Genomic DNA, 15925 nt, shown 5'->3' on the forward strand with positions numbered 1-15925 from the left:
AAAAATTCAGGAATACTTGTTAGTTTTCAAACCTGTGGAATTTCAGCCAACGTGGCTGTGCACACTGGATACAGAGGGCTGAGACAAAATCACGCAGAACCAGTCTTGGTTTCAAAGTCAACATGATTCAAACAGGATTCTTACATGTCACAAATAGTAACTCAGTAATAATAATAATAATAATAATAATGATTATTTTTAAATGATATTATATATTTTTCAAAGTAGTAGAATTTGGTTAATGTAAAAAATGTATTTATTAATCTTCATAAGTGAGGAGTTGGGGGGGCACTTTCCCACTCATCACATCTGTTGGATCTGACCCTGAAGCCGAGGAATGCACAGTCTGTGTGCAAGCTCTAGGACAGACAAATCAAAAGAAAGCGGGTGCGCTGGCTGTTTGTCACCAGGTGTGCGCTCAGTTGCAGCCCCTCCACTCACAGTATGATTTTACCACAAGTGCATCAAAATTATGACAGTTATCACTTAAAAATAAGTCACTGTGACATGAAATCACACTTTGCAATTAAACCACAGTTCACATGCCTGCCGAACAGTGGGGGGGGGCAGTCTGTATGGATCACGGCTCAACTGTGGTCCGTGGGCCACTCTTTGCGAGACGCTGGTGCTGTAGATGAGACTTTTTGTGATGCCACTGTGTGTGTGATGGCCCTGATTTGTTCGCTGGGCTTGATGCTTTCTGTATATCTGACTAACCACAGCTTCTTCTCTCTGCATGCTCTCTAAATGTGGTTTCTGTGTCTCTCTTCCCCTTTGCTTGTCTCTTCATTTTCATTCATCCTCCCATTTATATAATTTTGTCACATCCTCTTTTGTGAAATTTCTATAGTTCTCTGAATAGATCTCAGCTCGGCTTTCGTTGATGCCAGCTCTTTGGTCGGAGAAAAGGCTCTGCTGAGTTTGATCGCTGACCTGCTGAAGGATGTCTTCTGTTCTTAATCATTGGACTAAATAAAAAGACGCCATTATTGTGGCTCTCAGACCTGCTTGTTGAATTCTGTCATTATCTGCTCAGCAGACGAGAACATGTATGCTAGCTTAGCTTTTTTAGAACTTATTAAAGTACCTCCAGCAATTCCACAAATGTGAGGTGGCCTTTTGTCCCACAAGCACAAACTATAATAGGACTGCACCTAATGATTTTTTATCAATTATTCTGTTGGTTATTTGTTTGATTAATCAATTAACCTGTTTAATTTTTTATTTTTACTTTTTGCTTACAGTAAATAACCACAGATACACAGCCTTCACTCCCCCCAAAATAAAATAAAATAAACAGATGCACAGCTGTCAGTACCCAAAAAAGGAAAATAAAATAAATAACCACAGACAGAGAATGGCCTTTTGTTGTGGCCAGCCTAAGGCACACCTGTGCAATAATCATGTTCTCTAATCAGTATCTTGATGTGCCACACCTGTGAGGTGGAATGGATTATCTCAGCAAGAAGTGCTCACTAACAGATTTAGACAGATTTGTGAAATATTTGAGAGAAATAGATCTTTGTGTATATAGGAAATGTTTTAGATATTTGAGTTCAGCTTATGAAAAACGGGAGCAAAAACAAGTGTTGCATTTATATTTTTGTTCAGTGTAATAAAACACAAAAAGCGACAGTAGAAGTGGTTAATAGTGCAAAATCGGCAGGTGGTTATGGTGCTAAAACATTTTTAGTTATTATACAGGCCTAACAGCAGTTGGAATAAATGACCTGCAGGGGTGTTTTGTTTTGCACTGAGGGTGCTATTGCTGATGGAGCTACTTAACGCCCCCACTGGGGGTGAGAGGGGTTGTCCATAATTGATTTCAGCTTAGCTAACATCCTCCTCTCAACCACCACATCTATGGGCTCCAGCATACAGTCAAGGACAGAGCCCAGCCTTCTGACTAATCTGTTGAGTCTCTTCCTGTCCCTCTCTTAAGTTTTCACTGACCACAGTGTAAAATATGGCTGATCCACCACAGCATCACAAAATGCTTTCAACAGTGGAAATGACTTCGGCCCTTCTTGTACAGGACATATGTGTTGTGTGTTCAGTCCAGTTTGTTGTTAAGGTGAACACCCATGTATTTGTACCACAATCGCTATGTCCAAACCCTGGATATTCACAGGCACAATCTGAGTAGCCTTCCTTTTGAAGTCAGTCATCACCTCCTTTGTCTTGCTGGCATTGCTGCACAGGTGGTTCAGTTCACACCAGGCCACACAGTTGGTGATGACCTCCCTGTACTCCAGATCGTTCCCCTCAGACATGTCAGACAATGGCAGGAAAACTTCTGGAGATGACAGCTGTCTGTGTTGTAGCTGAAGTCTGATTTGTACAGCTTGAAGAGGAAGGGAGAGTGCACTGTACCCTGCGGGGCCCCCTGCTGCAGACTACCACATCAGGCACACAGTCGTGAAGCCTCACATACTGCAGTCTGTGGGTGAGGTATTCAGTGGTCCATGCAGCCAGTTGACAGTCTTCTCCAACTCTTTCCAGCTTCCCCCTAAGTAGTGATGGCTGAATTATGTTGAAGGCACCGGAGAAGTCAAAAAACATGACTGTCACAAGTGTCACCAGGTGTCTGCGGTGAGTGAGAATAATCCTCTCCAAGGTCTTCGTCATGTGAGAGGTTAAAGCCACTGGCCCAAAGGGGTTGGCCTCACTAGGGTGCACAGTCTTTGGAACTGGAACCACACATGATGTTTTCCACTGGAGTGGAACTTTCTCCAGCCTGAGGTTCAGGTCCACAGAGTTGAGCTGTACATTCCTCAAGTACTTTGGAGTTGATCCTCACAGGGCCAGGCTCCTTCCTCACCTTCATCCTTCTTAGCTCCTTCCTCATCTAATCTGTTGTTATGAAGAGGCTGGGGAGTGATGTCTGTTGAATGAGGTTGCTGGTGAAGTATGTGGATCAATCTGGCAGGGAGTGGGGGGTGGGGTAGCATGGTGTGAGGGAGTTGCTGTTAACGTTGGGGTGTCAGGGGTGTTGCTTTTGGGGAGGAGTGGAGTGCTGAAGCAGTGTAGTCATGTCTGGGCTCTGGTGGACGGAGGAGGGAGAACTGACACCGTCAGATCTGTTAAAAAAAACAAACAGATTCAGCTCATTTGTCCAGTTCTGGTCTCCAGATACTGAACGCCTCCAGCTATTCTTAAGGTACCTTGACACTTACATGAATTTGATCCCAGCACTGGCACACAGTCTTGCAGGACAATGAGTAAACATATTGTGAAGTGTGTGCGGCTGTGTAAGAGTGGGCAAAGACAATTTTGAAATGTTCAAAATTTCTGTCATGCAGAAATTTCATGCCACTTGAATGAACTACTCATGAACACTGCACAACCTATTCAAAAACACTGTGTGTCACTGCATGTCAATGCGTGTCATTGCGCTCAGGGCTTCTGAATGATTATGACGAGATATTGCATTCATAATGAACATAACTTTACAGATACATTATCTAACTCATGAGAAGGAATGAAAATGCAACTGCTTTACCAATCCATTAATATATATATATATATATATATATATATATATATATATATATATATATATATATATATATATATCGATCCACACACACACACATATATACTCAACAAAAATATAAACGCAACACTTTTGGTTTTGCTCCCATTTTGTATGAGATGAACTCAAAGATCTAAAACTTTTTCCACATACACAATATCACCATTTCCCTCAAATATTGTTCACAAACCAGTCTAAATCTGTGATAGTGAGCACTTCTCCTTTGCTGAGGTAATCCATCCCACCTCACAGGTGTGCCATATCAAGATGCTGATTAGACACCATGATTAATGCACAGGTGTGCCTTAGACTGTCCACAATAAAAGGCCACTCTGAAAGGTGCAGTTTTGTTTTATTGGGGGGGGGGATATCAGTCAGTATCTGGTGTGACCACCATTTGCCTCATGCAGTGCAACACATCTCCTTTGCATAGAGTTGATCAGGTTGTCAATTGCGGCCTGTGGAATGTTGGTCCACTCCTCTTCAATGGCTGTGCGAAGTTGCGACGACGAACTGGAGTCAGGTCGAGACCCCGATGAGGACGACGAGCATGCAGATGAGCTTCCCTGAGACGGTTTCTGACAGTTTGTGCAGAAATTCTTTGGTTATGCAAACCGATTGTTTCAGCAGCTGTCCGAGTGGCTGGTCTCAGACGATCTTGGAGGTGAACATGCTGGATGTGGAGGTCCTGGCCTGGTGTGGTTACACGTGGTCTGCGGTTGTGAGGCTGGTTGGATGTACTGCCAAATTCTCTGAAACGCCTTTGGAGATGGCTCATGGTAGAGAAATGAACATTCAATACACAAGCAACAGCTCTGGTTGACATTCCTGCTGTCAGCATTGCAATTGCACGCTCCCTCAAATCTTGCAACATCTGTGGCATTGTGCTGTGTGATAAAACTGCACCTTTCAGAGTGGCCTTTTATTGTGGGCAGTCTAAGGCACAGCTGTGCACTAATCATGGTGTCTAATCAGCATCTTGGTATGGCACACCTGTGAGGTGGGATGGATTATCTTATTATGGATTATCTCTATTATATTGCCTGGTTCTGCTGGAGGTTTCTTCCTGTTAAAAGGGAGTTTTTCCTTCCCACTGTAGCCAAGTGCTTGCTCACAGGGGGTCGTTTTGACCGTTGGGGTTTTACATAATTATTGTATGGCCTTGCCTTACAATATAAAGCGCCTTGGGGCAGCTGTTTGTTGTGATTTGGCGCTATATAAAAAAATTGATTGAATTGATTATCTCAGCAAAGGAGAAGTGCTCACTATCACAGATTTAGACTGGTTTGTGAACAATATTTGAGGGAAATGGTGATATTGTGTATATGGAAAACGTTTTAGATCCTTGAGTTCATCTCATACAAAATGGGAGCAAAACCAAAAGTGTTGCATTTATATTTTTGTTGAGTGTATACATATATATATATATATATATATAATTACCTTTGAGACAAGTTTCCAAGTTTCCTTCCCACTGTAGCCAAGTGCTTGCTCACAGGGGGTCGTTTTGACCGTTGGGGTTTTACTTAATTATTGTATGGCCTTGCCTTGCAATATAAAGCGCCTTGGGGCAACTGTTTGTTGTGATTTGATGCTATATAAAAAAATTGATTGATTGATTGATTCTCCATGACGAGCACAAGACAACCTGTAGCTGTAGATAATTTCTCTGTGATTCTGGGAGAGATGAGAGAATGGTTTCTTCAGCCATGTTCTGAGAGCAAATCTGTCATTGGCTACAAAATGATTTTTTTATATAGCGTGGCGTCAAGCAGCACAATGAGTGGCATCAAGAGGAACAAAGTGGGACTCCCTGGCACAATGAATTGGGTGGCAGTGCGAGGATCAAATTTGTGTAAGTGTCAAGGTGCCTTTACAGTGGCCTGGGATGGTTTTCAGACCTTTCCAGAGTTCTCTGACATTGCTCCCTGTGAGGTGCTCCTCCAGTTTACTCCTGTAGCGGTCTTTGCCTCCCCTTATCCCCCTCTTCAGCTCCTTCTGCACCTTTCTCAGCTCCTCCTTGTCCCCAAATCTAAAAACCCTGTTGTTAACATTCAGTAGGGCCTTAAATTCAGTTGGGAAAACACCATACCTTTCTTGTAGACACAGTGTTGCCCACACAGAAATTGATATAGTCCAGGATGCAGGTGAATGGACAAACGTAGGAATTGAGTCACCTCACGTTTATTCCGGAGACCAGGGTATCGAGCCAGGCCTGGGGGAGAAGCTTGTTAGCGAGGGCCTGGTGGCCGGGTCTACAACTGTGGAACTTATGTGTGGGCTCACCACCCACAGGGAGACTGTAATGGGTTGGGTGGACAGTATTTAAGGCAGTGGACAGGGGCAAATGCCCATGCGGACTGACAGTCGGTTATGGTACTTGGCTTTTGGAATGTAGAATGTCACCTCTCTTGTGGGGAAGGAACCTGGGCTTGTGCGGGATGTTGAGTGATACCAACTTGAAATACTTGGGCTCACTTCCATGCACAGCATGGGTGTTGCAACCAACCTCTTCTAGAAAGGCTGGATTTTCTCTTTATCCAAAGTTGTCCAGGGTGGGCGCTGGGCAGGTGTGGGAATACTCACAGTGAGTCAGGCAGAACTGGTGCCATCACTGGTGCGGAAGTCACGAGGTAGTCATGGGATTCATCCTGAGATGCTGAAATCTCTTGTTTCAGAGTAGCCTTTTATTGTGGCCAGCCTAAGGCACACCTGGTGCAATAATCATGCTGTCTAATCAGCATCTTGATATGCCACACCTGTGAAGTGGAATGGATTATCTTGGCAAAGGAGAAATGCTCATTAACACAGATTTAGACAGACTTGTGAACACCTTCTTTAAAAATGCTGCATTTCTTCAGTAATTTCCATGATGAGGAATTAAATATTTCCCAGACGTCATCTTCCAAAACAAGAATGTCCTATTGCCAGGCTGTGATAATGAAGCTGACTGACACGTCGTAGCAAGTCAGATTAAGACATTTTATTATATGGCTGCAACGGTACGCGCACTCTGATGGGCTGATTACCGGTTGGATATTTTCCCATATCAAACCAGTTTCCATGACAGTCGGTCTGCAATGCATGTTTTCATTACAAACCAGGAAGCTAAAAACACGATTAGAAAAACCAAGTCAGATATGAACATACTCCATAAATATCTAAACAGCATTGGAAAAAACACACAGGTTGAAAGCTTACCAGATAACGACAGGGCCATCTGTTAGCAAGTTCTTCATGGAGGTGAAGAGAGTGAACAAGCCCAACACTGTCAGCAGCATATTCGGACGATACTGTAAGTTTGCCTGTTTATATATATAATAGCCATATAATGAATAAATTATTAAAAAAGGTTTTTTTCCCCTTTTGAAAAGTTCTAGCTTCTGCTTTCTGCTACAACACACTCTATTGTTGTCTTTTCTGTTTTTCATGGGAGCGTTACAGCGCCACATACAGGTCTTTTGTTTTAATTGTCCCACAGCTAACACGAACCATTGAAATCCCATTTCTGTTCAGAACAAACCAGTTGGGGAAAATATTCTGGTTCAAAACCCTGGTATAAACTGATCTAAATGTTGGATATACGTACCATATTTGCCTGTTGGAGGGCTCAGGACCAAGCATCAGCCCAATCCCTTTTTTGAAGAAAGTTGGCCCTCCTGAAATTAAATTAAATTGCATGAAAATTCAGTAAGGTATATCTTATATATTATAGTCCAATTCTAAGGTGGAACTATGCCAGTATACAAAGGTATATCTAAAAAGGAAGAGCAAAATAAGAGAGTAGAAAAGAGTAGAGTAGAGCTACTTAGGTGCCTGGTCTTGAGAACCAGGGATGGTAGGTTAAAAAGCTTTTTTATCCCATGAGAACTCTCCCTACCCACCCAAGCAGTTCAAGAAAAAGGTATTATATAATATAATAAATAAGACATAAGAAGGATAAGACATCACAGGAGAAGATTGTAGTACAGGTAATTAGTATGTAGACTAGTAGTAAAATCAAATATAGTTAGTAGGCTAAGCTGTAGAAGCAGAAGCTGTGAGTGTATGAGTGTACTGGTATCTATCTAAAGTAACTCTGTTAGCATACTATAGGAAAATAAAAAGTATAATCATTATGCTACAGCTGTACTGGAAGGAAGGGAATTCAGCTAACGTGAGACTGGGAGACAAGATGGCGCCTGTGTGTGTTCCGGCTGCTGCTTGCCTGTTACCATGTCGTTTTTTTGTTATTTTCCTGATTGTGTGTGCTGTCATATCAGCTTTGACGGATAGCGATTGCGTGAGTGCAATACAGATTTATGATCGCGACTCTCTTTTTAAAATTAAAGAGACAATGGAATGCCTCTTTCATGACTGGGATAGCTACAAGAAAACTTTCCCACCTCCGTTTGTTTGTTCCCCTCCTCCCGGGAATACCTGATGTTGTGGCGATGTCCAGGTAGTCCGAAAAAGAGGAGAAGAGGCTGCAGAGCGGGTGTCCAGGTTCGGATCAGACGAGGAGTGTGGCGTGCGGCTCGTGGATACCGAAGCTACAGGTGGCTTTGCCCAGTTCCACTCTTGCAGGGCCATACGGCTGGCGGTGCGGCCCTGTTTACGCATCCCACTACTTCTCTGTGTTGCAGGACTCAGCCTGGACATCACTGGGTGATGTCCAGAGTCGTCTATCCGGGTCGGATGGACGAGTCGCTTAGGTCCCGGGTCCGTCCCTGCTTTCCGTGTTTACATCTAGGGAGCAGCGTGGGTTTCGCCGGTACAGTGGTGCCTCACGTGACCGTGGGAGATGTCTTCAGCCTATCCCGCTGTGCTCAGCGGACTCGACTGCCGCCTCAATGTTGAGTCGGATTGGATTATTGAATGCGCGCTCTATTTCAAATAAAGCGTTCTCCATTAATGAGCTTTTTGTCAGGAAAAACTTGGACTTTCTTTTCCTCACAGAAACGTGGCAGAGGGAAAATGAATGCATCCATTTAAATGAGCTCTGTCCTGCGGGTTGCTTAGCGGTGGGTAAGCCCCGCCCCTGTCACGCGGGGGGAGCACTGGCTGTTGTGCACTGGGACTGGTACACATGCAGACTGTCAGATACAAGCCATGCCCCCTTTTTGGAGGCGCTCATGATGGAAGTTGGTTCCTCACATAAATTTTATAGTATTTTGATCTATCGACTCCTGGCCCTGCTGGGACTTTTCTTAAGGCTTTTACTGACTTTTTATCGTCTATAATTAGATTGGAAAAGGTCTTAATTTTGGGTGATTTTAATTTCCAGATTGATGTTGATACTTCCACTTCAGCAAGAGAGCTTATAACTATGACAGAGGCTTTTAATTTTAAACAGTATGTGTCAGGTCCCACTCACAACAAGGGTCACACGTTGGATCTGGTTTTTGCACTGGGCCTGGAAATTACCAATGTATGTGTGGAGGATGTTCTTCTGAGTGACCATTGTTGTGTTTTCTTTGATTTGATGGTGCCATCTGAGCCTCGACCTGTTTCTACTAAGGCAGAAAGGAGAATTATCACAGAGACAACAGCTACGCTTTCCTGTGATAAGTTCAACCCTTTACGTTTTAATAATCTCACTGAAACTGATTGTTTTATGAATAGCTTTAATAGCCACTGTGCCACTATCTTGGATCATGTGGCACCACTTAAGGCTAATAAAGCTCCTCGTGAAAGTTTCTGTCCTTGGATAAATGATGGGATTATGACTCTAAGGAGAACATGTCGCCAGATTGAACGCCTATGGAAGTCAGCAAAACTGGAGGTTCACAGGCTACATTTAAGAGACTTAATATCTTCCTTAAATAAGATGATAGAGGAGGCCAGGACGAGTTATTTTAATCGCCTGATTGCCTCCAATAAAAGAAATCCTAAAGTGCTTTTTGACACAATCAGCTCTCTTGTGTCACCTGTTGCCGTCACTCCTGTTATCTCTAAAACTAGTTGTGAGGAGTTCCTGGATTTCTTTATTGATAAGGTTAGAGTTATAAAGGACAACCTGCCTCCATGCCATGGTCCCCAGCACTGGGAACCTCCCACTCAGTGCTGGGCCTCATTTAAGCCTGTTACTGTAGAGGACATCTCAACCATCATGAATAAAGTGAAGCCATCCTCTGGTATTTTGGATGTTCTTCCGTTTAAACTGTTTGTGAATGTATTTGACTCCATCGGGCCCCACATTGCTAAAATGTTTAATATATCTTTGTCGAGTGGTGTGTTTCCCTGTTATTTTAAACATGCCATTGTGGAACCACAGTTAAAGAAAGCTGGATTGGATTATACTGAGCTCAAGAACTTTAGGCCAATATCTAAAACCCCTTTCTTGGCCAAAGTCTTGGAAAAGGTAGTCTGTGCTCAATTGATTGTTTTTGCAGGCTAACGACATCCATGACACTTTTCAATCTGGGTACCGTGAGTTTCATTCTACTGAAACAGCCCTGTTGAAGGTGTCTAGTGACATGATGATGGCAGCTGACACTGGCAAATGTTCTGTGCTGATTCTGCTTGATCTGTCTTCGGCGTTTGATACCATTGACCATGGCATTCTGATAAACAGATTGCGGGATTTGGTTGGAATGTCAGATTGTGTTTTAGAGTGGTTTACCTCTTACCTGACTGGTAGAACTTTTAGTGTGATGGTGGGCAATGCAGTGTCGGAAGCTGCAGATCTTCTGTGGGGTGTGCTGCAGGGATCGGTCTTGGGACCTATTTTGTTCTCGTTGTATCTTCTTCCTCTCAGCAAGCTGATCCAGCAGTTCAGTGATGTGTCCTATCATTTGTATGCTGATGATCTGCAGCTGTACTGCTCTTTTAAGACAACTGAGGCACAGAAACTCCGCTCTCTCACAAATTGTTTGGCCAAAATTACGGAATGGCTCACTGAGAACAGTCTGCAGTTAAATTCCAATAAGACTGAGACTCTGATTGTAGCACCAGCTAGTGCTGTACCTGGAATTAAGCAGCATCTCGGTAGCCTAAGCTGCACGGTAAAAAGCAGCCTGTGTAACCTGGGTGTCATTTTGGATGGAGGGATGTCTCTGGAGCAGCACACAAATTACCTGGTTAAGAACTGTTTTTTCCAAATTCGGAACATCTCTAAGCTCCGTAAGATGGTGACTTTAAAAGAGCTTGAGATGATTGTTCATGCGTTCGTCTCATTGCGTTTGGATTATTGTAACAGTCTTTTCACCTGTCTGAATAAGAAGGAGTTGGCCCGCCTGCAGGTTGCGCAAAATTCTGCTGCGCGCCTGCTTACCTGCACCCGCAGGAGGGACCATATTACTCCTATTCTTAATACTTTGCATTGGCTGCCTGTCTCCTACAGGATTCATTACAAAATCCTGGTATTGACTTTTAGAGCTCTGCATGGACAGGCACCGGACTACATCAGGGACCTGATCCAGCCTTATGCTTCCTCCAGGAGCCTCAGGTCGTCCAATCAGAACCTGTTGATGGTTCCTCTGACACGTTTTAAAACTGCGGGGACAGATCTTTTAAAGCGGTGGCGCCTAGCCTCTGGAATGAGCTTCCCTGTGCCCTTCGTTCTCTGGATTGTATAGATACTTTTAGCAGGCAACTAAAGACGCATTTCTTTAAGTTAGCTTTTTAGCCTAATATTGTATTTTATTGTTTTCGTATGTTATTTTTAGATTATTTTTGTATGCCATGTGCAGCGCTTTGTGACCCTGGTCTGTGAAAGGCGCTTTATAAATAAAGCTTACTTACTTACTTACTTATTATGCTATCAAATGGAAACCTGAGAACTTAGGTACTATATGGTGATGTCTTTAGAGGAACACATAAACTGATGAATCTTTAAAAATCTACACCATGTAAAATAGAATTGTAAATGGCGAAAATAAGCTAGTTATAGTAGAAGAGCTACCCAGCAAGCTAACATGATAAACAAAAACTGTAATTAGTGTATAAAGTATAATAGCGTAGTTAAACCTACAGTAATGGTATTAACAAATACATCTAAAATAAATGTGGGCAAAAGTATGAATTAATGTGGGTTATCAAACACAAAAGAACCAACTATTTTGTAAACTACGATGAACGTTGCTAAGGCCCGCTAGATAAGCTAACGTTAGCTGTTAGGTATAACTAATTGTACCCCACTCCTCCAATATTTACTTAAATATAATAACATTAAAAAGGGGGGAACAAGAAAAAGTAAAGCGTAGGAGACATAAGTACATATATTTGCAGAAAGAGAAAAACGGCGGCCGTTTTAATCACCAAACCTGCAGCTGCCAGCGTTACACATCTTGCTGTTCCTTCTTCTTCTGCTCATATTTCTAACACAGTATTCAGTAGCTTCGCCCTCGTGTGGGAACATGGAATACCTGAATGAATTAGATAAGGGCAAAAAATGGACACAGTCATGTGAGATATTTGTGGTACGTATATTTTTTATTTGTGATGAAATTAGACATTTTAGTGAAATTGGCATTCCGATATACATGGTACTGGCCATGCTCATGTATTGCCCCCCCTTTCAGGCAGAATTTCGAGTGGAAAGCCCTGGACCCTCTGATGGGAGAACAAGGTGTATGTGCAACATGTCCTTTATATCTGCTCATGTGGAAGAGCTTCTCACATGCAGACTGCAGAGGAGAAGAACGGAGCAATGCTCAGAGCTCATGCACACACAGAGGGAGGGAGGAGGAGAGAGAGAGAGAGAGAGCTTCCTTCCACGTCTCAATGTCAGAGTTTATTGGTACTCCAGTCTTTAATATTTCAGCCCCGGGTCCATTTAATACCAGGTTTCATTACCCATAGATGATCATGGGGAGGTTTTTTTATATCAGCTTGGCCTTCTGTGGGGTGCACAGACATATTACTCCCTCCTTGTGAAGCCTTGATGCACACTACGGAAACGGACGTATTTATGTGATGTACGTAATCGATTGCGTTCATGGGTTGTTCCAGCCCTACACTTTATTTAATAATAAACCACCTTGGAGAAATGGCAGTGGTAAGAGCTCCTTCCTACACCAAAGCCCATTTTCTATTATTTGTTTTTTAATTTTTTTATTTCATTCATACATCATGCTTTATTTTGGTTTTGATTCTGTTTTTCATTCAGACTTATTCCCCTCCTTTGTTCTCTTTTTTCCTCTTCCTTTTTGTCTTATACATGTCTATTCCCTTTGTGCTGCTGTCCTTTTCCACCCCGCTCTCTGTCCGTTACTCCTCTTCCTGTTGTAATTTCTCTGCCAGCCAGCAGAGTCTAGGTGTCAAGAGGAACATGTACAGTCACCACATGGACAACAGCCAGCATGGTCTGTGTGCCAGGAGCAGCTTGTACAGTCGCCACATGGACAGCACAGCCATTGGACTGTTGGGCAGACAGTTGTCAGGTGAGGTTCACTCTTCTTTTTAAATTCTGAGGTCTGAATAGACTACAGTAATACTGCATTTGACGTGTTTTCAGTTCCACATCAAGACTGATGTGCAGCAGCACAGAAGGCGGGTATGGACAAGGTTGTCACCTTGTTAAGCATAGCTTTACATTTTGTTAGGGAGATTCTAAAAACACATGTTCTGAACTACAAATTACTCCAGAATATCAGCTGCATCAATCAAAAAGGGAATAAAACATAGAGGTAAAGAGGTAAAAAAAGGGTACGACCTGCACAGGAGTATAATTTGCACATTATTTTCTGTATGTGGAACTCTGTTTTTAACACTGTGTTTCCCTAGGGGCAAGTTTAACATTGGACAGGAAGTCAGCGTAACATGTGCACACCACAGCCTGTGTTGTGACTTATCATAAGGTCTTTCAAATTCCAAAAATAAACAGGACAGACAAATAAAAATGCGATGGATAATACTCGTATTCATCGGATCAACACGGATTGCTCGTGCACAGCAGGGCTGTTCTTTTTCGTCGTCTTTTTTGTCGGCACACAACAAAATGGACAAGTGAACAGTGTATTTATGCTGGAAGCCCTAAACTTGTGGTGTGAGACGTAAGGACTGTTAAATTTCAAAAATAAGCCAGATGGACAAATAAACATGCGTTGGATAACTCATCTGATGCCGGTTGGACAAAATCGAATCAAATCAAATCAATTTTATTTATATAGTGCCAAATCACAACAAACAGTTGCCCCAAGGCGCTTTATATTGTAAGGCAAGGCCATACAATAATTACGGAAAAACCCCAACGGTCAAAACGACCCCCTGTGAGCAAGCACTTGGCAACAGTGGGAAGGAAAAGAAAAGAAGAAATCATCGGATGAACACGGATTGCTGGTGTACAACAGGTCTGCTCTTCTTTGTCTTCTTCTTTGTCTTCTTTTTTTTTTTTTTTGGCATTTGCATTTGCGCAATATCTCTAAAATTAGAAAGGTCTTGTCTCAGAATGATGCTGAAAAACTAATTCATGCATTTATTTCCTCTAGGCTGGACTATTGTAATTCATTATTATCAGGTTGTCCTAAAAGTTCCCTGAAAAGCCTTCAGTTAATTCAAAGAGCTGCAGCTAGAGTACTGACAGGGACTAGAAGGAGAGAGCATATATCACCCATATTGGACTCTCTTCATTGGCTTCCTGTTAATTCTAGAATAGAATTTAAAATTCTTCTTCTTATTTGTAAGGTTTTGAATAATCAGGTCCCATCTTATCTTAGGGACCTCATAGTACCATATCACCCCAATAGAGCACTTCGCTCTCAGACTGCAGGCTTACTTGTAGTTCCTAGGGTTTGTAAGAGTAGAATGTAAGGCAGAGCCTTCAGCTTTCAGGCTCCTCTCATCTGGAACCAGCTCCCAATTTGGATCAGGGAGAGAGACACCCTCTCTACTTTTAAGATTAGGCTTAAAACTTTCTGTTTTGCTAAAGCTTACAGTTAGGGCTGGATCAGGTGACCCTGAACCATCCCTTAGTTATGCTGCTATAGACTTAGACTGCTGGGGGGTTCCCATGATGCACTGAGTGTTTCTTTCTCTTTTTGCTCTGTATGCACCACTCTGCATTTAATCATTAGTGATTGATCTCTGCTGTCTTCCACAGCATGTCTTTTTCCTGGTTCTCTCCCTCAGCCCCAACCAGTCCCAGCAGAAGACTGCCCCTCCCTGAGCCTGGTTCTGCTGGAGGTTTCTTCCTGTTAAAAGGGAGTTTTTCCTTCCCACTGTCGCCAAGTGCTTGCTCACAGGGAGTCGTTTCGCTCACAGGGTTTTTCCTTAATTATTGTATGGCTTTGCCTTACAATATAAAGCGCCTTGGGGCAACTGTTTGTTGTGATTTGGCGCTATATACGAGGTCTATTAGAAAAGTATCCGACCTTATTATTTTTTTCAAAAACCATATGGATTTGAATCACGTGTGATTGCGTCAGACAAGCTTGAACCCTCGTGTGCATGCGTGAGTTTTTCCACGTCTGTCGGTTGCATCATTCGCCTGTGAGCACACCTTGTGGAAGGAGTGGTCCAGCCCCCTCGGTGGATTTTCATTGTCAGGAAATGGCGGAATGATTTGGGCTTTTTTTCCATCAGAATTTTTTCAGAAACTGTTAGAGACTGGCAGCTGGAAACCATTAGAAAAATTTATCTGGCTTTCGGTGAAAATTTTACGGGCTTCACAGAGAATAAGGACTGTTATTACAGCTTTAAGGACGGCTTTAAGGACGGCTTTAAGGACGCACGGCGCGCCGCGCTCCATGCCGCCATCGAGCAACACAGCACAGCCACAGCAAATCAGCCATTTCCATCTCACCTTGTCTCTGAATCTTCCTCTGTCACACCAACCACCTGCATGTCCTCCCTCAGCACATCCATAAACCTCTTCTTTGGCCTCCCTCTTTTGCTTCTGCGTGGTGGCTCCATCCTCAACATCCTTCTCCCTATATACCCTGGGTCTCTTCTCTGCACATGTCCAAACCACCTCCATCTCGCCTCTCTGATTTTGTCTCCGACCTGTGCTGTCTCTCTAATATGTTCCTTCCTAGTCTTGTCCATCCTCATTATTCCCAAATAAAATCACAGCATCTTCAGCTCTGCCTCTTGTCTTTTTATTAGCACCACCATCTGTAAGTTGTACAGCATAGCTGGTCTCACTACTGTCTTCTAAACTTTCCCTTTCACTCTTGCAAATATCCTTTGATCACAAATCACTAATTCTCCACCCACTCCACCTTGCCTGCACTCTTCTTCAATTCTCTACGACACTCTCTATTACTTTTGGATAGTTGACCACAAGTATTTAAACTAATGTTTGTACACAATTTTCAATTTCAATTTATTTTCAATTATATAGCGCCAAACCACAACAGAGTTGCCTCAAAGCGCTTCATACAGGCAAGGTCTAACCTTACCAACCCCCAGAGCAACAGTGGTAAGGAAAAACTCCCTCTGAGGAAGAAACCTCAAGCAGACCAGACT

The 15925-nt window shown here is 42.9% G+C and overlaps 1 protein-coding gene across 1 annotated transcript in view; it reads left to right on the forward strand.

Moving 5' to 3' along the window:
- The window catches only part of LOC117502044 (alpha-tubulin N-acetyltransferase 1-like), a 110308-nt gene that overhangs the window by 78046 nt on the left and 16337 nt on the right, over window positions 1-15925 (forward strand). The window contains exon 10 of the mRNA XM_034161028.1: window positions 12815-12900. Coding sequence (XP_034016919.1) covers window positions 12815-12900 — 86 coding nt within the window. The remainder of the gene's footprint in view (window positions 1-12814; window positions 12901-15925) is intronic.

Source organism: Thalassophryne amazonica, chromosome 20 (genome assembly GCF_902500255.1).
Source record: "Thalassophryne amazonica chromosome 20, fThaAma1.1, whole genome shotgun sequence".
Classification (NCBI taxonomy): Eukaryota; Metazoa; Chordata; class Actinopteri; order Batrachoidiformes; family Batrachoididae; genus Thalassophryne; species Thalassophryne amazonica.